Genomic DNA, 24,279 nt, shown 5'->3' with positions numbered 1-24,279 from the left:
CATTGATAACAATAAGAACCTAAGCACAGAATATTCGAGCACTAATCATAATTACTGATAATAATCAAGCACCAAATCTGAATTTTAGAATGATTTCTGTGACTGTAGTAAAGATGCTGAAAATTCAGCTTTGCCATCACAGAAACTTATATTTTAAAAAAACTTATATTTTAAAATATATTCAAATACAAAATATTTTTATTGTAATAATTTCACAATATTACGGTTTTTACTGTATTTTGATCAAATAAATTCATTTTTTAAATTAATGTCAAGTACAAGTAATGATGCTAAAATGTACCACAGTTCTTAGAAGAGTGGTAAAAAAACATGTAAAAGATTTTACATTTTTTGCGTGAATTTATTTTTGCAAAAGTTATTTCAAAATAATTATGATGCTGCAGAATCATCCGTTTCAGTTCAGTCATTAACCACTTCACAACTCAAATTATAAAAATATTTGAAATATACTTAACCTCAGATTTGATGTTCGTCCTGTAAATCCTGTAAAAAAGATTTTATTTTATGCCTCATGATGGCATGTACTGATTTCACACCTGATGCTCATTGTATGCGTGTTTGTTAAATATGATTTTGATCATGTTGAAATTAAAGTCTAAATATTTTATTGGCGCCGTAATTATCTGAAACACATACGCATGAAGTTTGACATGCATTTTATTTAATTAAGACAAAATAACACTTGGGAGAGGAACTCATTTTTGATGTCCAGTGAAAACAACACAAGCAGCTTGACGGTCACATTGCAGCACAGCAGTTTATAGCGCACAATGACCATAATAACACAAGCTCTCGTGAAACTTAAATGGCCTATTGAGTTGGTTTCACTTTTATCCTAAGTCAGGCTTTTCTTCTTCATGGGCTCCTTCTCAGTTCTGTGCGCTCCATAAAGGAGCGGGATGAATGTATCGCTACGCGATGCGCGCAAGGCACCTTCCCACGCGCACCCGGGCGCGTCAGACCTGCGCGAGGCGCTTTTGACTGCGAGTTCAAGCGCGCGCAGCTCCATGAGTTCCAGCTCGTGCTTAGCGGCAGTCTCGAGCACCTTCTGCTTGTTGTAATAGATGACGAAGTTATTGATGATGGGGTGGATGGGCAGCGCTATGGCGATCACCCCGCACAGAAAGCTGATTGCCGCGTTGCACCGGCCCAGAGTGGTTTTTGGGTAGATGTCCCCGTAGCCGACAGTGGTCATGGTGATGATGGCCCACCAGAAGGACTGCGGGATGCTTCTGAATAACGTCTCCGGGTGGCTCTGCTCCATGGTGTACCCGAGTGCGGAGAACACGAAGATGCCCACTCCCATGTACATAAGGAGCAGACCCAGTTCCTTGAAGCTCCGTTTGAGCGCGTATGTAAGCGTCTGCAGGCCAGAAGAATGGCGCGCCAGCTTAAAGATCCGCGCAATGCGCATGATGCGAAGAGCCTGGACCGCCTGCTGCACGTTGGCCAGCTCCATCATGGCCGTCCCGAGGTACGTGAGAACCAACACAACGTAGAAGGGCAAAATGGCCAGGAAGTCTATCATATTCATGAAGGAGAGAGCGAAGCGCAGCTTGTTAGGGGACGATGCAAGGCGCAGCACATACTCTACCGTGAACCAGCCGATGCATGCCGTCTCGATAGCATCCAGGGTCGGGTGCTCATGACGGTTCCCTTCGGAATCCTCCACCTGGAGGTCCGGTATGGTCCCGAGACACATCACCACAGATGAAACTAGAATGAACAGAAAGGACATGACGGCAATTACGCGTGCGGGAAGCGAGGAGTCTGGTTTCTCCATGAGCTTCCAGACGAACTTTTGCCACCTCTCATTGCGGCTCACGGCAGGGTCAGGGTACAAATCATCCAGGATCAGTTTCACCTTGTCTGCAATCTCCGCCAACTCTTCCTCCTTCTCGGTCAAGTTACTCTTGCAGCATTCGTCCAAGTAGCTCAAGTCAATCTTCCAAAACTCCATCTCTTTAATAAAACAAATAGGGCAGATCCCGCGCTTCATATGGATCTCCCCAAAATAGTACACTTCTACGATGCATTTAAACGAGTCAGGGTCTCTGTCGAAGTAGAATTCTCGTTTCCCAGGGTCATAATCATCGCAGAGTGATGAAATGACATCAAAACTCCGAGTTGAGCAATTCACAAGTTCGGCGAGCCTGCTGTCCGGATAGCGGTTCAGAATGTCCCCGCACAGCAGCAGCCGCACGCCGCCGATGTTCACGGCGATTTCTTTCTCGTCGCTGCTCGACGAGCCGTTACAGTATGCCAACCGGGTCCTCGGTAGCGTCCACATCCTCGCAGTCCTGCTCTCAAAACATTTCAATCGCGTTAAATGTTAGAAACAGTGAGTAGGGAAAAGGCGCACGGAGACGCAGGATCCTCATGTCAAGAGAGGATGCAGATTGACTTCATAAATACTAAAGACATGGTTCAAAATTAAATCATGTTGTTGTGTAAATAAGAAAAAGCTTTGATAAGAAAAAGAATCAGGAGACTGATATCTTGATTCGAGCAGATAAGATATTTGTGCGCTTTGGCGCAGTAAAAGCGCGCAGTTGGCACAGCAGTAACAGGTCTCCCCCCTCCTCCATGCGCACCTCTCTCTCGCTCTCTCTCTCACCCGACACTCGCCTGGCATTTCCTGCATTTCCAGCCTTTTAGAACAAATTACGAAAAATAAAGTCAATAGTGTGCGAATGTAAAGAAAATCCTTTACATCAGTTTAAAGGAAATTCTCTGTAGGGAATTTTAAGGTCTCCCTGTGGTGAAAATCAAGTTTTAATGTTGTTCATATGTCTATGTGGCGTTTTAATAATAATAATTCATTTAATTTTTTTAGGCGTCTTTCAGACCACCCAAGGTCACCTTACAACAAACAAAATAGAAGTAAAAAAAGTGTTAGCTAATAAAAAATTATTAAAACATTTAGCAGGCTAATGCTGATGAGGGGGAGGGGGGAGGTGCTTAAAGATTATAGGCTGACTTGAAAAGATGAGTTTTGAGAGTGGTTTTGAACTGTGAAATGGAGTCTATGGCACGAATATGAGGGGGAAGAGAATTCCAGAGTTTTGGTGCAGCATGGGAGAAGGCCCTTGCTCCCATTGTGGACAGTCTGATGTCTGGGGTTGCCAGTAATCCTGCTGATGATGAACGGAGTGAGCGCATGGGTATGTAAGTCTGTAGTAGTTCTGTGATATATGTTTTAAATATACTTTAAGACAAAACCATGTACAAATTCATAAGTCAACAGAACACCATTGCTGAGTATTTCCTCCTTAAAACTCCAGTGAACCAAAGACAGTCTCAAAATCGTGTTTTGAAATCACTGGTGTTTCTGACGTCACAAACTACCTTGTAACCAATCACATGATCTTCAACGAGTTCGACGTCAACGAGCTGGTGTGAGTGGAGGCGGGGATAATTTACATATTCATATAACTAAGTATACGAAATGAGGCAAGGCTATAGTTTTACATTCAAGCTATTTAACCTTTTTTTCCTAATATGTCATTTTGGTGATCACTGATCAGAGACATGGTTTAAGGGATACAATATTGACTACAATATTGACTAAGGAATTCTCTCTATATTGTTTGGGAGATTTCTGATATAACAGATTTCGGGGTAATTGAGGTGTTGCAATTTTTCTCTCACAACACAAATTGAAATTTTGCGCCAGTGGTAAAGTAAGCTTATCGTTAAACACTTTTTAAAGAAAACCATGCACTGAGAGGCGGTATTAACATTAAGTGACATGGGGTGTAGGAGGTTGCTAATACAAGTATTACAGTAGGTAGCCTCCATATCAGTGCCTCGAAAGGTTTCAAAAAGTTGTGGGGACATGTCCCACCTGCAAATTACGCCACAGATGAGAATCCTGCGCTCGCCGGTGTTACACTACTTATACTGACACCTACTGGCGTGTCGTGCAGCATCATGCAAAAATAAGGGTTTACAGTAACGGACGCGACTGATAATGCTTATTCGTAGTGACTCATATTTATTTTGTGTCTTTCCTAGAATGGGCAGTTTGTGACTTTGAATGTTTTGTAATACTAGTGCTACTTTGTTGTTTATCTCGCAGTGGCACATGCCAATCAAATAGATGTGACACTAACACGTTTGAAGAAATATTACTGACTTTAATGCGTTTAATTGATTTTTTTTTTTAAATCACAAAATTAGGCTATTTGTTTAGAATTTTGTGTCACAATTACATCAGTATAGCTGTTCGATTCATCTGTCAGTTACTACGGGAGGTGTCACAAATTACACACGGCGACATGTTCCGCGTCTCGGTGTCAGTCAGGTGCCATGTCAGTGTCGCGAAAATGTCAATTACACCACGTCACATGCCAATGAAGACCGGATGTGCCACTAAGCATAGATACATGTGCCATTGGTTTCTGTGTGTCATATGCCACTTAATGTTAAAACTACTAGTGCTACTGTGGTTAGGCCTACTTATGTTCACTATTTGGCGACAGGTGAAAATATGGGCTCTGACTTGTCTTAAACTTTTGTGATTTCTGAAACGATGTTTGACAACAGTGGTGAAAAACATATGTAACATCCTTTTTTCTCTTTTCACAGGCAGTTGCAACATGAGGAAATGACACCAAATCTCCGAGTAGAACAGTTTGAATAATTAATACACTGGTTGTTCACTTCACTCATCTCGAGATACTTGCACAGCGCACAACAAGAACCTTGATATTTCCATCAAGTTCAAGTTGACTCGTACATCACTAAATAAAAACACTGAATAGAGTGTTTCTGAATCAGTATTAGTCAATCAACATTTAGTGATCCCGTTTCTCAGAGAGGCGACAACCTGCATCCCGAGTAATTGCGCCACCCTTAGAAATTTCAGTAGAATTACAATAATAGACAGCATAGACGCAGTCATATCGTTTGTTTTGTTTTGACCAAGAAAATTAAAGCGATACTTCACCCAAAAAATGAAAATATTGTTATTTACTCACTCTAATGTTGTTCCAAACCAGTATGAATTTCTTTCTTCTGTTGAACACATTTTAAAGAATGTTGGTAACCAGACCGTTGACCGTAGCCATTGACTCTTATAGTTTTTTTTTTTTTTCAATGGGTGCCATCAACTGTCTGGTTACCAATATTCTTTAAATCTTCATTTGAAGATGAAATTTCAGAAGAATCATTTCAGAAGAAAGAAACTCATACAGGTTTGGAACAACTTGAGCGTGATTAAGTGATGTTTTTGGCTGATCCTTTAAATACTTTTGAACACTTCCACCATATCCACCCAGAGAATAAACTTATACTGACATACTTTTATATGGACTAAGTTGTCACAATGGGAGGCTGCTATTAAATTCCATATTATTTAGCTGCTATTGAATGGCTTTTATGCTAAATGTAAACTGTAACAAAAATTATGAAGGCCAAAACAATTTATAAAACTGCAAGACGAAAAATTAATTGTATAAAACATACAAATGGCATTTATGAAAACTACTCTGAATAGAGAACACAATTAGAGAAAAAAAAACTAGTAATTAGACCTTTGACTTGAAATATAGACAACACTGATCTGTTAAGCGTTAACCAATAAGTCATAAAAATACATTATATAATGTTACTTATCTTTGTTACTAATCTGTGGTCAACATGGCAGTGTGAAATCTCAAAGCAACTTGTATCTGCATGGTTTTAGATCTGAGAACTACAAACAAAAAAAAGAGAGAGAGAATGAGATAAAAGTAGCAAAAAAGTATTGGTTCCAGTTTAGAAAATCAAACATTTTAATTATTTCAAATTCAAAGCAATCACCATGGAAACAAACCTTCAAATGGGCTGGTATGTGCAAAATACACCACATTCAAAACCACTGCTGCAAAACCAGACAAACTTGGAGAAAATCCTATTTCTCCACATGTATGGCTTCATTCAGCACGTTTACAATTAGATATTTAATCCCTATTTAAACATTATTTTTTGTTGATACAGCACACGCACAAGAAAAATCATCATACTTTTCTGTAATGAGGCAAGTAGACAGTAAAAACCAACTGAGTTCACGTAAATAATAAAAGGGGGGAAAAAAAACGTTAGCTGATTGAACTTGGTTGTACTAAAATTGAGACTTAAGAGAATTAAATAAAAACTACAAGTCAAATGGAAACAGCCAGCCAAACTAGATTCCGTTTAATCTGGGCATAAAAGAAACTTTCAACTTTTACACAAGTTTTGGTAATGCTTTCAGACCAACTGACACATGCCAATTATATACACACACACACACCAGTGTACACATGCGTGCGCGCGCACACACAGACACATTCTACCTCACACCAGTGTACACATGCACACACGCGCACACACACACCAGTGTACACATGCACACACGCGCTCACAGACACACTCTACCTCATACCAGTGTACACATGCACACGGGCACGCACACACACACACACACATAGCTGTGCAGTTAATCCTCTAGAGTATATAGGAAGAGTTGAAGTGCATCAGTCTGTGGCGTTCATCCACCATACTTTAATTTAAAGGCTCTAAAAGCAGGAGAAGCCAGGCTACCTTCACCCTCTCTCCTGCTTGTTTCTCTCTCTCAGTTCATGTTATTTTACCAGGCCGATTTTCTTGGCTTCTGTTTCGTAGATCAGAAGTCTCCACATTTTCACTATAAACACTTCTGCTTCTTCATCCAGTACCTGTAGAAAACACATCCCTGATTATCCACACAGTAAAAGTATTACTATAAAAACTATCACTATAAATACTATAAAAATCTGATTTCATTTAAATAAATGTAAATGCTTTATAGTTTTTGTGGTTACTTACTGGTACTGGTATGAGAATAATAATCATTTGATGGGATTTTATAAGATTTTTAGCACAGTGGTAATGATTAATGTGCTTAAGTGTCATGAAAATAATTTCCAAATGCAAACAACCTTAATGGTTCTACAATAATATAATATAATATAATATAACATAAGGAATTTGGGGAAAAATATGATTACTGACTTAACAAGTTTTGTGAGATTCACCCAATAGTATTTAGTGTTTGCGTGTGTGTAAAGTGTATACACTTTTCCGTGTGCTATTTACCATGGCAACATCATCCAGAATTCCCTCTGGTGTGCTGTGAGCCATGACCTGCAACAAAACAAAAAACAAACTAATGCCAAGAAAGGAGAACAGACAACATTACCACCCAGATAGAAACACAAACATACCTTGGAACAGACAAAGTCGACTAGTGTGGCTTCTTCCTCTCCAATGTATTCTATGATTTTCTTATTGATCCAGGGGCGGATCCTCCTGTCCATCAATGTCTGTGGGGGAAAAAGTGATTGATACATTACACCCACACATTACTGTTCAATATCTAGGCTGAGTAATTACAGGCCACAACATTATAGGCTTGTTTAATTGTTTTCTCTCACCGTGTCCACCATGTTCCAGTCCAGTGGATAATTAAACAGCTCTTGTTTGACTGTGGGAATTTTCTCAATCAGACTCTTGATATGTTTTCGTTTCTCTTCTGTGTTTACACCAGGTCTTGTTCCCGTGACCTCTGCTCCATCTAGGCTAAGACCTCCCCTCTCATCCTCACTGTAATCGAGAGGTACCAGCTTCCTCTTCTTGGGTGCTTCCTCTGTCTCCTCATCATCAAACTTATTAAAGACGCTGTCCACCACAGCAAGAGCCTTTCGTCTTACTGCCTGCGGCATTTTAGGACTTCCTGCAGCACCTGAGAGAAAAAAAAGTTTAATGTGAAAAAGAAGAAAAACTTTTGTGATTTAAAGATGATGGGCGGGGGCCATAGATGGTTAAATAGAAACATGGAAGACAAGGCCAATCACAGTTTAGTATGTAAATGTAAAACAAGGAAGACAAGGCCAATCACAGTTTAGTATGTAAATGTAAAACAAAAGACCAAATGCAGTTCAGTATGCAAATAATATGATGTCACCCGTCAGTTAGATGTTGAATGCTGAACATTGTATCAATGCAAACCAGAAGATTAAAAAAATTAATAATAACACATCACATCTAAAGCTAAAATTATATAAAATAAAAAAATTTGAATCAAGTTGCTTAGTGGTTCAGGCTGAACTAACTATTGAAGTTTTCACTAAATCTTAATTTAAAAACTGTTCAAGATTAGGGTCAGTATTTCTTTTAATAAATTAATACTTTTATTCAGCAAGGACGCATTAAATTGATCAAAACTGACAGTAAAGACATTGATAATGATGTGTTTTTAAGCTTTCTATTCATCAAAGAATCCTGAATTTTTTTTATCATGATTTCCACAAAAAGCACGACAACTGTTTTCAACATTGAAAAAAAGTAGAAAAGTATAATATACATAAACATTTATTTATTAAATCAGAAAACAGTTCTTTTAAACTGTTAAATTTACCCAAAAATACTGTTTTGACTATTTTAGTAAAAAAATTTAAGCTTTGGTAAGCAAAAGAGAGTTATTTCAAAAACATTAAAAAAAATCTTGCTGACCCAAACTTTTGAGCGGTACTGTACATCTGCTCAAATGCTGTTGTGACAGTAATTTTAATAACACACAGACCTAGTTTGAGACTGAGGCCTATCTTAGGCCGGAGCTCTTCTGTGGGTGGGGCCTCATGTGAAGAGTTCTCATGTGGAGCGATGTTGTCGCGAGGTGATTCGCTGATGGGTGTGAGGGGTGAGGCGTTCCCACTGGCTGAAGAGACAGAGGGTGCCGTGGTAACAGGTCTAAGTGTGGGCTTCAGGCATGGCTTGGCCTCTTGGTCATCATCATCATCATCCTCCTCTTCATCTTCCTCCTGGTCAGTGATGTTATTGTCCGAGTTATTGTCCTTCTCCACAACTCCTTTTCTCTGATGCTCCTCACGCGGGACTTGCAGCACCTCCTCAGTCTGCTCTTGCTTTAGAGGAGGTTGCTGCTGCTTCTCGGCCTCCTGCTCTATCTTTAAAGCAAAAAACCACACACAGTTACACATACACACACACAGATAAATGCAGACATAAAAACACACACACACACACACACACACACACACACACACACACACACACACACACACACACACACACACACACACACACACACACACACACACACACACACACACACACACACACACACACACACACACACACACACACACACACACACACACACACACACACACACACACACACACACACACACACACACACCCTCTGAAGTTCAGCATCAGGATCTGGGTGTCCTTCTGCTAGGAGTCTCTTTCTGATCTCCTCCAACTCATCTTTCTCTCTTTTTCGGTCTCTCTCATCTAATTCCAGCTCTTTCTCCCGATCTCTCAATCGCTTCTGCAATGCACTGCCCCTGAGAAAGACAAAGAGAGAGCAACACAAGAAAAATAGACAGGGTGAAAGGTGTAATTTTGGTGCTTTTTCTTAAACTATGGTCAGCTAAGATATTAAATATCTTTTAAAAATCAATTTCAATAATATTTTCACACTTTGTGTATGCTTACAAAACTTAAAAATTGCAGTACTGTTATTTAATTACCCTGACATGTAAAAACAAAAACAAAAATACCATCATTTCTATAGGTTTGTACCTGTAGTATTTGGGATCATCTCTGTCATCATCATAATCCTCCAGGAACTCTTTCAGGCGCTTGGCTTCTTTAGTCTGAAGAAAAACACAAAGCTTTACTTGCATCATTTTCTCTGCCCACTGGAGTGATATATTGAATACTCACACAATATCTAAGATGATTTTATGTGGCCGTTAAGTTTCCTGTGTGTGCTAGACTAATTTACTCATGCAAAATGTGGCAAAAATGTTTTAGAAAAAATAAGAACACAACTGTTCAAACCTTTGCAAACAGTAAAGAATTTACTATTTTTTTTATAACATTATATATAATTGCAATATTACAAATAAATGCATTATTACAAATAAGCATGCATCACCATGTTTTCAACATTGATAAGAAATGTTTCTTGAGCACCAAACCAGCATATTATAATGATTTCTGAAAGATCATGAGACACTGAAGACTGGCGAAATGATTCAGAAAATTCAGCTTTGCCATCACAGGAATAAATTACATTTTAAAATATATTAAAACAGTAATTTTAGATTGTAATATTTTTCAAAATTACTGTTTTCACTGTATTTTTGATCCGATAAATGCAGTCATAGTAAGCAAGACATTGTAAAAAAAACTTTAAAAATCTTGGCGACCCCTATTAGATTAGAGAGTTTACTTGAATCATCATGTATAATACACTCAGATAACTAATAGTTTTCATCCATTTATTCTTACCATCTCTCTGTGTCTTTCCTCCTCTCGCTCTGTTTCTTTACTGTAGTCCCTTGTTTTTTTCCTTTCTCTGATCTCCCAGTTCTTCAGGCGCTGTGAAAGACAAACATTACAGTATTTTACTGTGTTCGGTTTCAAGCATTTGAGAATAAAGGAGGTCAGCTGATTTAGAGGCCGGACACTACAAAGCTCCAGAAACAGAAGCAGTGCTCTGGAAACGGCACAGATATTCTCTCACCAGCTTTTCTGCACTTTTATGGACCCAAAACCTAATAATTTAATTTCAACATGAGCATTTAAAGTAGATAAAATTTTTAATTTGCAAAGAGCAAGGAAATCATGTTATCTGTGAGATGTTCCTTTATGGTCTTCTAGAAAGATAAAGATTTCAAACCTCCTGATAGGCTGCCTCCTTTTCACGAAGCTTCCTCTCCAACTTCCGTCGTTCGTACGCCTCCTCCTCATCTTCCTCTCGCTCCCTTTTCTTCTCTTCTCGACTCTTCTCCCTTCAAAACAAAATCGTGCCCACACACAACATTTATTCTGTACATTAGAAACTAGCAATTACACTACTTACAGAAGATAAACAACACTTACAAAGGATATAGAGACAAAACTTTAAGACAAAGCTTTTCGATGGAACGCTGGGAAAAACACTCTTAGAAAAAAAGCACATATTCTAAAGATCCCATTAAAATGGTTTTACAAATACTACAAATAGAAGTAGGTATTTTATACTCTTTTTACTTTATTGATTATGTTTCCTTTTTATGGACTTATGGTTTTTATTTTATTTACCTTTATTGTATGTACTTTTTATGTTTTAATTACTGCATTTTAATTTGTCCTACTTCATTTATTTATTTATAAACTACAGTTGCATAAGTTCTGTATATTCTTTGTCATGTGAAGCACTACGATAAACACTGTTTGAAAGGTGCTATACAAAAAAGTAATTATTTAGGTTTGTTTGCTTCAGTTTTCCCTGATGATAAAGACTATACATTTGAATGTGTATCTGAAATCTGAACTTTTAGGAGAACACTAGAAAACAGACAATCTCTTTGACATTAATAGAAATGAAATAATACACTATATTAGAAAGAAAATTTGGTGACTTAGCAGTTTAGATCATGTGTTCCCCCATGCCCTCGCTATCTTATGGCGGGGGAAATAAACGATTTTTGTTTTATCTGCTTGGAAGCGGAGCATGTAAGGTTAGCTCTCAAGGGGGCTGACAGTGCGCATTGCAATCGTCTTCCGATGAGGCAATCCACTACCGCTTGGCCCTCTTCAAGGAGAGCGGTCAGGCTCAAGCCCCCCCGGCACTTCAGGAGTTTCGAAGTCGCGGTATGAGTGGTTGAATTCTACAGGATGTCCGGGAGATGTGTCGCGTTCTATATCGGTCCGCCTGGAAACAAATGCTTTAATGCCAAAACCACTCGTGGAAGAAGAAAGCCGTTGTGTTAACAACTGTGACAATGAGTGCTTACCAGGATGAACTAAATGCTGGATTTTGTAAAGATTCAGTAAACTTGCACAACATCCTTGAATGAATCATTTATTAGATACATGCCAGTCTGTTATTGTAGGGACATTGACATTATGTTGTCACCCCCCTAAACATGAAGCGGAACAAAACGAACTGTGATTGGTTGCATTACATGTCAGTCAAACGTCCTCTTGGGCGGTCCTTGGCCAAGAGAAGCTGCGATAGAGTCCAGACCTTCAGTCGTCAGTCTGAAGGTCTGGCTACGTGAAATTAACTAACATCTAACATGCTGGGCAAAGCTTAACCAGCAGCAGGTCAGACCAGGGCATGATAACCATCTGGCAGGCATTCCAGGATGACTTGCTAAGGGACCTGGATGAAGGCGAGGGTGTGGGTCCTGAAACTGTGAAAAGAGTTGCCTTCGGCCAGTCCATGGCAGCTATGGAGGCTACGAAGAAGCAGTCATGGCTAAACCTCTTGGACGCCCGCTTTCCCCTCCTGACCTCTTTGGCGACGCAGTCAACACTCTCGTCGAGAGGTTCCAGGAGGATAAAAAGCAAGCGGTGACGTTCCAGAGGTTCATCCCTCACCGGAGCCCGGGCCCTGGGGCTGCTGCTTGGGAACATCCAAAGCTAGCAGCTAGATCCTCGCACCGCCAACAGCAAAAGGAGAGTCGCCTCTCGAACCCCCCCTCACAGAGACAGGGGTCAGGATGGCACTCTCGCCCAAAGTCTGCCCATGAAGACAGATCTGAGGACCATCATTCCCTCGAGAAAGGCTTTGGAAAAGAGGTCCTGGCCTCTGAGGGCAGTCCCCTCCAGAGGGAAGCGGTCCACACCAGTGTCAAGTGTTCCCGGTTCTCCGCGATGCCTTAAGGAAATCGGCCTGCTACCCGCGCCCCTCTCTGTGTTCTGGGGCGCAGTGATTTCCGATGTGTTCATTACTCAGTGTGAGGCCGACCATTTTCGGCACTGCGAGACTCACCCCTTCTGAGGAAGGTACAGGATAAGGGTGTTGAAATTAATCGTTTCTACGATGCATCGTGATGCAAATGTGGAAGATTCTGCATCGATGCAGTAATAGACCATAATCGATTATAGCCGTTATAGCCTACTGATGTTTCTCTGTTGTGATTTGTGCTTGTTGTGCGCAAGACTAAAGCGAGTAATAAAAAACTGCACCCACTATTTTAACATTTACAGCATGCATGTACTTTCTTGGAGCAGATAAAATAAAAAGGGAGTTCATATACCTGACTGCTTGTATTCATTGACGAAAACGTAGCCATGTGCAGTAATATATTGCAACGCATCGTAATCGTATTCGAATTTAATCGTGAGACCAGTGACGATTCACACCCCTAGTACACAAAGAGTATTTTCGGCTGACCAGCTACGGCTCAGTGCCCTCAGGAAATCGGTCTCCTACCCCCATCACCTTCTGTGTTTTGGGGCACAGCAGTTTCCTGCGAGCCCATTGCTCAGTGTGCACTCAAACCCGTTGCACTACTGGAAGACTCGCCATCCAGGTAGGCTATTGAGCAGTGCGTCCGGATGTTCTCTGCCAGTCATCCTCTTCAAGGATTCGGACTCACTACTCAGAATGCACCAAAGGTCAGTCTCGAGAGACCGATTCCCTTGGCAGATTTTTTGGCAGCATGGAAGTTTCTGCTAAACGTGTCTCAATGGGTCCTGCAGATTATAGAGAAAGGGTACAGAATTCAGTTTCAATTCTCATCCACCTTGAGTCAAGGAAGTACTATCCACGATAGTCAGCCCAGAGCAGGATCAGGTGCTGGAACAGGAGGTTCAGGCTCTCTTGGCGAAAGAGGACATAGGCCACATCCCTCTTACCGAGAGAGATTACGGATTTTACAGCTGGTACTTCATAGTTCCCAAAAAGGATGGGCGGTTTTGTACCATCTTAGATCTTCGGCAGTTAAACCATACTCTGATGACATACAGGTTCAAGATGTTGGCCATCATTGTAACTCAAATCAGATCAGAGGACTGGTTTGTCACAATATATTCAAACACGTACTTCCATATATCTATCCTTCCTCAACCAAAAGTTACTCAGGTTTGCTTTCAGGGGCAAGGCGTACCAGTATCGGGTTCTTTCTTTCGGCCCAGCATTGTCACCCCGCACCTTTACAAAGTGCATGGATGAAGCTCTGGCTCTGTTGCGACTCCATGGCATCCGTATTCTCAACTACATAGACGACTGGCTAATTCTAGCACAGTTGTAGGAGATGGTGGTACAGCATAGAGATGTTGTCCTCACCCACATGCTTGGGCTTAAGACTGAGCTCCAAGAAGAGTGTGCTTTCTCCACTACAGAGGACCACTTTTCTATAAGTAGTTTAAGACTTGACTACCATGAAGGCAGAGCCGATCCATTTAGCCATAGACAGAATCAAATGGTGCCAAGCCATCACTGTGAAACAGTTTCAAAGATTGTTGGGTTTCATGACAGCTGCATCCAACGTAATTCTTTTTGGCCTTTTGTACAACTAACCTTTGCAGTGCTGGCTCAAGATCAAGAAGTTTTCCCTGAGGGGCAACACATTTAGCATCATCAGGGTTAAGTGCATGTGTCTTCATACCCTAGTAATGTGGCAGAAGCCTTGGTTTTGTCCCAAGGACCTGTGCTGGGGTCTCCAACAGATGCGTCCATCACAGCCTGGGGTGCGGTACTAGACAGCCTCTCAACTCGGGATCTATGGAGAGGTCATCATCTCTTGTGTCAAATAAATTGCCTGGAGAGGATGTCTGTATTTCTGAGGTCCTTACTCCCAGACCTCAGAGGCTATCATGTTCTTGTCCGCTCAGACAACACATCGGTGGTCTCGTACATAAATCATCAGGGGGTCTGCGGTTGCACCCTCTTTGCAGACTGGCACACCAGATCCTCATGTGGTCCCAGGGCAAGCAGCTCTCCTTGAGAGCAATATACATCCCTAGGCATCTGGATCAGAGAGCAGACATCCTGTCGAGGCAGGAGCTGAGGCCCGTGCATTGGAGACTGCACCCTGAGGTGGTGGAGTTGATTTGGAAGGAGTCTCATTTTTTTCCCTTCTCAGGGAACCTTGGTTACAGCACTAACCTGAGGCGATTTCATGACGTCTTTTAAAATAACATGGAATGGGATTACACCGCACATTAAAGGGATAGTTTACCCAAAAATGAAAATTGTGTCAGTATTTACTCACCCTCATGTTGTTCCAACCCCGTAAGACCGTAGTTCATCTTCAGAAGACGAATTAAAATATTTTTGATTAAATCTGAGAGCTGGATCACTCCTCCATAGGCTTCTTAAGGGATTGACACTTGCCAGCCCCGAAAAGTCATTTAAGACATCGTTAAAATAGTCCAAGTGACTACAGTGGCTCAATCCTAAGTTTATCAAGCGACGAGAATACTTTTTTTGTGCGCAAAAACAAACAAAAATAACGACTTTATTTCAAGGAATTCATTTCCTTCTCTGTGGGCCTCGAGTCAGTTCACTTAGTGTGATTGCGTAGAGCTACGTCACACGTAGGCTCACTATTGGCCGACGCTGGTCATGTGTGTGATGCGTGTGACGTACAACAACAGAAGCTTACGCTATTACACTAGTGAACTGACTCGAGGCCCACAGAGAAGGAAATGAATAGTTGAAATAAAGTCGTTATTTTTGGGGTTTTTTGCGCACAAAAAGTATTCTCGTCGTTTGATAAACTTAGGATTGAGCCACTGTAGTCACTTGGACTATTTTAACGATGTCTTTAATAACTTTTCGGGGAACAAGTGTCAATCCCTTAAGAAGCCTATGGAGGAGTGATCCACCTCTCAGATTTAATCAAAAATATCTTAATTCGTGTTCTGAAGATGAACGAAGGTCTTACGGGGTTGGAACAACATGAGGGTGAGTAAATACTGACAGAATTTTCATTTTTGAGTGAACTATCCCTTTAAGTAATGTGATGTATTTCCGAGCGAAACGGAATATGGGACATATATGTCAAAATAATATATTTTTTAAAATTCTCGCAAACTGCACACATTTATTAGGTAACGCGTTAGTCAAATTTCAAATACAGATGTTTGTAAAGATTCTAGTCAAACACACCTTGATCTGCTTCTGTCTTTACTACGATCACGACTTCTCTCTTTCTCCCGCTCTTTCTCCTTTGTTCTTTCACGTTCACGGTCTCGCTCTCTCTCTCGCTCCTTTTCTCTCTCCTTCTGTCGCTCTCTCTCCCGCTCCTTCTCTCTCTCTCGGTCACGTCGTTCTTTCTCTCGCTCTCTCTCTTTATCTCTTTCTCTCCTCTCTTTCTCAATTTGCTGTTTTTCTTTCTCCTTCTCCTCCTCTAGTTTCTGCAGTGTTCCGGTGGGGAAAGAGAGAAATTAGTTAATGTAAGTGTGAGAGCACACATATAGAAAAAGAGCAAAGTTCCAGAATCTCCCTGGAAACAGAATGAGGTTTAAAATAATGAAGCCAGATGAAAATCTCATTATTTCAGCACTTACACTCAACAGATGCACACACAGTATTCCTCTTCCATATAAAGTTTAATAGTTTCATTGTACACATTTTATTGGATACTTCATTAAAAATATCATCCTACATGATTATGGACTATTTACAATATCTGAAATACTTAAAATTGAGTAATCATTTTGATGGCAGATACACAGCCCACACTGCAATAAAGATACTTTCTCTCTGATTGACCTGAAAAGATTTCACAGTTGGTTGTGGCAGACATTTCTGTCTGTGGTCAGAGATTGCTTCATTGCCAGAAATTACATTAAAACTAGACCTTAAGGAGGAAAGGTGGGTTAGTTCACATACACTCAAATATATTTAAACATTCTCCCTATCAGGGTTGCTGTGATTACATTTATGTAGTCTGTACCAATAAGAGTTGAATTCTCACAATCAATTTCATTACCACAGCAAAATCAAATATGCTTAATAAATACACTACATTCAAAAGTTTGGGGTCATTAAGAATTTTTTTTCATGTTTTTGAAAAAATATATTTTATGCTCTCCAAGGATGCATTCATTTTATTTTTTTAAAGGATATGTGAAATATAATTCAGTTTCTATTGTAAAATGCAATTCATTCCTGTGATGGCAAAGTTGAATTTTAGCAGCCATTACTCCAGTCTCATATGATTCCTCAGAAATCATTCTAATATGGTGATTTGGTGCTCAGAAAACATTTCTTATTATTATCATTTGAAAACATTTGTGCCAATTCTTTACGGAAACCATGACACCTTTTTCAGGATTGAAAAAGAAAGTGAAATGAAAGTTCGGTCACTTTTTATCAATTGAATACATTGTTGCTGAATAAAATTATTAATTTCTTTCAAAAAATAAATATAAATCTTGTTGACCCAAAACTTTTAAACGGTAGTGTATATATACACATACATTTATATACAAACATAAATATATGCACACTTTACGCACATTTATTTAAACAGTAAAAATATTAATATAAATATTAAATAAAAATAAAACAATGGAAAGCATTTTTAGCCCAATTATTGGAGTATTCAGAAGTGTTTGATTAATATTAATAAAATAATACACAGCAACATCTATTTGGCTAAATTTACACCACAAAGATATTTTTGTGCATTCCTGTAAAACTGACCCTTTTATACCTCTCCAAAACGTCCATTTTGACCAAGAAGTGACTGTTCACACACACATATATACGCACCTGTCAGTCAGACAGCCCTTGGGTACCAATTTGACTTGCATTACACTTTTTGATGTTAGTATCGACCTGGTACATCATTAATCTCTACACACCCTGTGTATTTCTCTCAAAGTGCAACAGCGGATTTTAAAGCAGTGTTCATTATTTCCACTAACTAATTAATTTTTAAATCAGTTTTGAAGAGATCTGTAATACACTGTACCATCCAAATACATTCACTTTGGCAAAATGAATGAAATCAGAGAGGTGGAGTCTCACCCAAGGGTCGTCTTCTGTTGTCCCTCAGGCCTCAGTCGACCAAAAAATAAACACGGCAACAGACGCTGACCATCCAGAGACAGAGAGGCTACAGAAAAACTAAACGTTTCAAATAGCTGTAACAATAGAAAATATATTGAATGATTACCGTGGAGAGCGACTCTCTGCTCTGAATGGTGAACGCTGAGAAAAGAGGAAAGGCAAGGAGAAACAGAGAGAGATGAAAAGATGAGCACTAAAGAAGTGGGATTGTATGGAACGGACTTTCCTTTCGTTGAATTTTAACGAGCCAAAATTTTTATTTTGATTAACTTAACTCTGAATAAACACAATGAAAACAGGTTGAGACAATACCTTTTATTTTATTATTTTTTATATCTCTTAAATTAAGGTGGGTCATAGACCATACTTTTTATTATACATTTTGTTCCATTTATAAATGTTAAACAGGTCTTTATGCTAAAACAAAATCTGTGTATACTCACTTTCTACCCTCTCACTGACCCGTAGGGTCTTTTTTCCTCCTGTGCCTTTAAGACTCCTATGTAAAGGCCCTCTTCACATGTTTTGCTTACCTTAAGTTAATTTCAACAAGTCTCTTTGAAAAATTCAGCATTACATTGTTAAAACAGAGCCATTTTTAATCATTCTGTTTCCATCGTACAATGAGCTTTTATCTCAAAGTTCAAAGAAAATTTGATTACTTGTGATATGATTGTCTTAAATACACAGATATAGGCAAATTCAATCTGATAATGTATCAGTTGTAATGTATCACTGTATTAAAATGTAATGTAATAACAGAAAAAATACAAAAGCAATAGATAGAAAAAGAGAAAAAGAGGGAATGAAAAAAGACAGAAATATGACAACCTTACCTGAACAATCTTCAGCTTGGTGCGTGCTGTGAAATGGCGCCCCCCTCGGACTACAGTGAAAAATACTGCAGTGGTTATTCAGTACTGCATTTCTCACCAAAACCACTCTTTTGCACAGAGGACTCACAAAAGGTCACTGAGCTCTGCCCACACAACAACTTCCAAAAATAAGGTTTATCGAACAACTTCCGCTGAACACACACACACTCAGGATTACGGTTTATCTTCTGAGGTCAAGATATGAAAGTGTGTTACATTTCAGCGGGTCATTTTAACACTACATCATCCTCAGGGCAGCATCTCTGAGGCCCAGAGCCAGTTGCGCCTTTGTTTATCCTCCAGAAGGGGGCGCCCAAGATATGAAGAATAGAAGAGGAGGCTCATACTTACATCCTCTATTCCAGCAACTTTTTCCAAAGCTCTGAGATTCATCTTGCTTTAGTCACCATATGACCTCTACCGTAATGTTGGGGTTTAATGAACAGATTAGCTTTAGAGGGAGGTTTACAGTTCGTTCATGCACTTTTTTTGTGTGGTAAAACTAGCCTGAACTGGTCCTGCCCATCTGTAGCCACTGTTCCTCTGAGTGGGAACAATCTAAGAGGCTTCTGCCCTATCTTTTCTATAACCATTCTAGAGAACAGCTTCTAATGCTGTCATCTACCACATTTTTAAGCCTCCATTTGTTAGATCTTATGCTTAGATGCTGCTAGATGGAAAAAACACAACAAAAGTGTCATTATTTGTAATAAATGTCAATAATGATGTTTCTTGGATTAGAAAATTGCCCAGCACAGCTGTCTAAAATGGGCAGGTTATATCAAAGTGGTACTACGGATTTCTTTGTGTGAATTTACTCTATTCAGGTGTAGTTTCAGTTATAATAATGTAGGTTTAGAGTACTCTAGATGTGGCCGTCTTCAGTCCACAGACTAGGTTAAGAAAAGAACAGAGAGAAAGGAGGAGAAAAGGATCGTGTTACCTTGTGTGTGTCTCTGAATTTGCTTATCTCTCTGGAAATCAGGTCTCGCTTGTCATCCTCCAGCTCCATGGCATTTATATCATCCTGGAGAAAAGTATTGTAGTCAAATCTATTAGTCCATCTTAGCAGAAGCAGATAGATTCAACCTTTTAAAAATATGACCTTTAAGAGCAATAATAATAATTAGTTTTCCTCATTTCCTCAATTTAGCTCAACCAAAAGTGAAAATTCTGTCACCATTTATTCACTCTCATGTTAAGACAGATATGACTTTCTTTCATCCGTGCAACACAAAATTAGACATTTTTAATAATTTACCATTTGATATTTTTCATACAATTATAATAAAGGGAGACTAAAGCTTTCAAGCTTCAAACCTATATACAAATAATCAAAAATGCAGTTCATATGACTTCAGTGCTATAGTCTAAGTCTTCTGAAGTCACATGATATCTTTTGAGAAATTAAGTGTTAAGGGTTCGGGACAACATGTGAGTGAATAAATGATGTCAAAATATTTAAAGCCAAATGTCCTAGTATTTCAGTGATGTCATTATGACAGGCCTGCCAGGTCAGTACGATTATATACATAGTGAGAGCCTAAATACCTCCTTCTTCTCTCTCCGTTTCTTGCGTTGATGGGCTTCCGCATCCTGTGAGGAAGCTGAGAGCTCGCTGGAGTATTCCCGGATCAGACTGTCTATGGCACCCTTCACCATCTGATCACGCCGCTTCGTCTCCTCGTCCAGAACCTCTTCCTCCTCTTCGTCTTTAGGCTCTTCTCCAGTCTGAGGAGCCTGTATAGGGGATATGTATTTCTGTTACTTCTGATAGTTATCACTTTTCACAAACTCCTCTAAACAGGGAAATTCTCTGGACAACTTTAGATTGACATGATCCACAAAAGCTCTTTCAATCAATAAACCAGGTGAGGAGCCTTCATTTTAAACTTTAATACTAGTAATTTATATTTTTAATAAAACACACACAAATACATATTATATATATATATATATATATATATATATATATATATATATATATATATATATATATATATATATATATATATATATATATATAAAGTGGTGGCCAAAATTATTAGAACATAACATATTTAAGAGGTTTCAGTTTTTATTTTCCAAGAGGACAATGATCCTAAACATTCTTCTAACTATTCCCGGAACAACCTGCAACGGATGGAATCTGCTGGAACATTGAAAATAATGGACTGGCCCCATCAAAGTCCGGACCTCAACCCCAAAATAACTCCTCTATTTTAAATGTATAAAATTTATTCCTGATGGCAAAGTAGCCATGCTGTCAGTCTTCAGTGACACGTGATTCTTCAGAAATCATTCTAATATGCCGCTTTGGTGCATTAGCAACATTTCTTAGCATTATCAAATTTTGAACAGCTGCTTAATATTTTTGTGGAAACGCCGTACATTTGATCAGGATTCTTTGATTAAAAGAAAGTTCAAAAGAACAGCACTAATTTGAAATATTTTGTAACATTATAAATGTAATACTTTCACTTTGGATCAATTTAATGTCTCCTTGAGAAATCATAAATAAATAAAAAACTTGATGACCCCAAACTTTTGAATTGTGGTTTATGTATTGTATCAATTTAGCAGTGAGTCCTGGAGGATATCTTACCCCGTTTCGTCTCCTCTGACTGGCCTTCCAGGTCTCCAGTTGAGCTTTGGTCTTTGCATCCACCTTCACAAGTAACTTCTTATCACCCAATTGCAGCTCATGAAGCAGTCGGAGAGCTCTTAGCGTGGACTCTGGCTCTTTGTACTCACAGAAGCCAAATGCTACAAAGTAAAAATTGAATAAGTTCACAACATCAGGTGAGACAGATGACATAAATTTAGATAGCTAAAGGTGTGATCTTTTTAAATATATCGCTTTATAGGATAGAAAAACAGATCAGAGAACATTCGTCTAAGAAAGCCCCCGTTTACAATTATAAAAACAATCATGAAGAAGGATTCTTCAGAAAATGTTTTCATTCCATTTAAAAATGGTATGGCTAGAGCTCCCCAATAAGATGTTTCTTGATAATGGTGGACTACAAACTACTGACAGGCTATGCGCTGAGGGTTATTATAGTGTTACTTTATACCTTGCAGTTTCCCAGAAGCCCCCTGAACTCTTTTCCAGCTGAGGACCAAACCACATTTCTGCAGAAGAGAAGAAAAAAATATGTTGAGAAAGCTGACTTATTAAAACATCTGGAGCCAAATGATACATAACACAGATATTCCAAAGAACATCAGGTAGAGCAATGGATGTGTTAATCAACTTAAAGGGATAGTTCATTTGCCTTCCCTTGTCATCCCTTCCCAAAGTTTTTCATTGGTCTTCGAAACACAAATTAAGATATTTTTGATCAATCCACATACTATACATAGAGCACATCAAATATTGTAAAGCTCAACTGTACTTGCTTGCTCGTGCATCAAGCAAGCACGTTTGAGCTTCCATTCACCATATTTGATGTGCACTGATCAATGTTTATATATGAATAAAAGCATAAATTAAATCTGTTCATGATATAAAGCTCATGTCTGTTTTGGGTTTCAAAGAGGAGTTTGGAATGGCATGAGGGTGACTAAATGATGACAGAATCTTCATTTTGGGGAGAACTAACCATTTAAAGGGGTCTAAAATATTTAATATAACTGTGCAGACAAAGTTGGTGAATAAAGTCCCCACACTTACTGCCAACAACTGCCGCACCAACATATCTGAGGCCTTTTCTGAGATGTTTCCCACAAACACTGTGGTGGTCGGCCCTGTGCTGGTTCCCATACCTTCCTCTGGGACTTTGTTACGGGAGGCAATGGCTTCCTGAGTCAGCTTCTGAACCACTGGCCCTGCAGTTTGAACGAAAACCTGTGAGACATTTGAGAAACAATTAGTAGACAGTAATTTATAGCACGTAATAGACTATACCTGGCTCACAGATCCATGCATCTGAATTTGAAAACAGATATGTTGTTTACTATTTAAAAATGTAAGCGTATTGCACCATGAGATCTCTGTAATTAGAACTTGTAAACTGCATAGCCTATAAGATAACATCCAAATTTCTTTTCTGACTTTTTAAAAAAGATTTATTTATTGGGAATATACATACAAGTGTGAAATATGCAGATGCACAAGAAATAACAGTACATTCCCTTTTTTCACAATATCAATTAACAAGAAAAGGAAGAGAAAAATAAACAAATAAACATTAATAATGGAAATACACAACCATAAAAATGACCATTGAGAAAGTAATAGTTGCTAGGCCATTACTAGCAACCACTAGCAACCACTAGCAACCACTAGCAAATCCCCCCCCAACCCCCAACCACTAGCAAACCCCCCCATTCATTCCCAGGTAACCAAAACAAACATTTCAACAGTCTTAGGACATACCGCTGGAGATGGAGTCATCATTCCTACAGGGACTGGCATTATTGGACTTGCTGAGGAAATAAATAAATAAATAAAGATTAAGAAAGTCATAAGGCTATATGAATATACATATCTTTCATGTCCATGACATACCTGTAGGCACAGTGGTGGGAAAGCCAGCAAACTGTGTGGGGGAAATGCCAGGGGGTAACTGGGCTATTTGGTTCAGGTGAGGAGGGAATGACATCTCTGCTGATACACCGATCTGTCAAAGAAATCTTAAAGAGTTTGATCATACAAAGTCATACTAACTGGGATTTCACTCTTAAATAAATAAAAAAAACAATACATAACGTTAGTAAACATAGATGCAGACCGCACATTCTATACCAAAACTGCCTGCTTGATAACTAATGCATGTTTTCATCTCTGTCCTGCATCATATGAAAGCCAATTGTCTTTCCACCCAAACTGTGCGGAAGAAACACAATATTTGCATCAACAACCATTGCATCCACATTTATAGAGCAAAATAAAATCACTACTCTACATTATATCCTAATTAAACTAGGAGGCCGGCTGGAAAATTTTACAAAATGCTTTGTATTTACTATATTGTTGATTAAGACTTACCAAATTCGTTTTTAGTATTTACTCCACTGGAAATAATGTGACCTCCTATCCGCAACAGGAATGGATTTACGACTCGTTCAATAAAATTACTAATGTTTCTCTTTTGATTTGGTCATGCGTTCCTCTGATAATAACGAGCATCCATTGAAAACCCAAAGAAAGACCATCAGCGTCAGGAATGGCAATTTAGCATGAAACTGGTGTTACAGACGGGCGGAGCTTAGTGACCTGGTATGGTTGGTTAAAAATTATTATTCTCATGTTTTAAATCTTCACTAGAAATTTTCAATTCAGTTGTTACTAAAGGTTGTTAGTGTAATTTATTAAGGTGTAAATTATTGTCAAGAATGCATCTGAAATTGCAAGATGACGGCCTTGGCGTTGGATTATTCCAGATTAAGGCCACGGTATTTATTCATTTTTTCGAGATAGATTATGTTTATTAGTAGACTATGTCAGATCGTTTGAATTATTTTATTTATTTAAATATCATTTTTAGATTAACAATACGCTCAGTAGGATAAATCCATTATACTTTTTGAGCCCACAAGCGCC

General features: G+C 39.0%; 2 protein-coding genes across 2 annotated transcripts; both read right to left on the bottom strand.

The window, feature by feature from the left end:
* Nucleotides 1-709: 709 nt before the first annotated feature.
* kcnf1b (potassium voltage-gated channel, subfamily F, member 1b) lies at nucleotides 710-2,393 on the bottom strand. Its single transcript, XM_077236341.1, has one exon. The coding sequence runs from the start codon at nucleotides 2,309-2,311 to the stop codon at nucleotides 857-859; it is 1,455 nt and encodes a 484-aa protein (XP_077092456.1). The 5' UTR covers nucleotides 2,312-2,393; the 3' UTR covers nucleotides 710-856.
* A 3,387-nt stretch (nucleotides 2,394-5,780) lies between these two features.
* Nucleotides 5,781-23,895, bottom strand: rbm25a (RNA binding motif protein 25a). Its single transcript, XM_077236648.1, has 18 exons — nucleotides 23,725-23,895; nucleotides 23,245-23,356; nucleotides 23,113-23,162; nucleotides 22,408-22,581; nucleotides 21,809-21,866; nucleotides 21,337-21,497; nucleotides 20,283-20,471; nucleotides 19,675-19,758; nucleotides 15,946-16,193; nucleotides 10,738-10,849; nucleotides 10,347-10,436; nucleotides 9,633-9,706; nucleotides 9,244-9,394; nucleotides 8,609-8,990; nucleotides 7,461-7,768; nucleotides 7,251-7,349; nucleotides 7,123-7,170; nucleotides 5,781-6,722 (listed from the first exon to the last, which is right to left on the bottom strand). The coding sequence occupies exons 2-18, from the start codon at nucleotides 23,336-23,338 to the stop codon at nucleotides 6,630-6,632; spliced, it is 2,415 nt and encodes an 804-aa protein (XP_077092763.1). The 5' UTR covers nucleotides 23,339-23,356; nucleotides 23,725-23,895; the 3' UTR covers nucleotides 5,781-6,629.
* Nucleotides 23,896-24,279: the final 384 nt, after the last annotated feature.

The sequence above is a fragment of the Siphateles boraxobius genome, unplaced genomic scaffold (genome assembly GCF_051911475.1).
Source record: "Siphateles boraxobius isolate OS27281-9 unplaced genomic scaffold, OSU_SipBor_1 20, whole genome shotgun sequence".
In the NCBI taxonomy this organism is placed as follows: Eukaryota; Metazoa; Chordata; class Actinopteri; order Cypriniformes; family Leuciscidae; genus Siphateles; species Siphateles boraxobius.
This window is presented reverse-complemented; position numbering and strand designations above follow the sequence as displayed.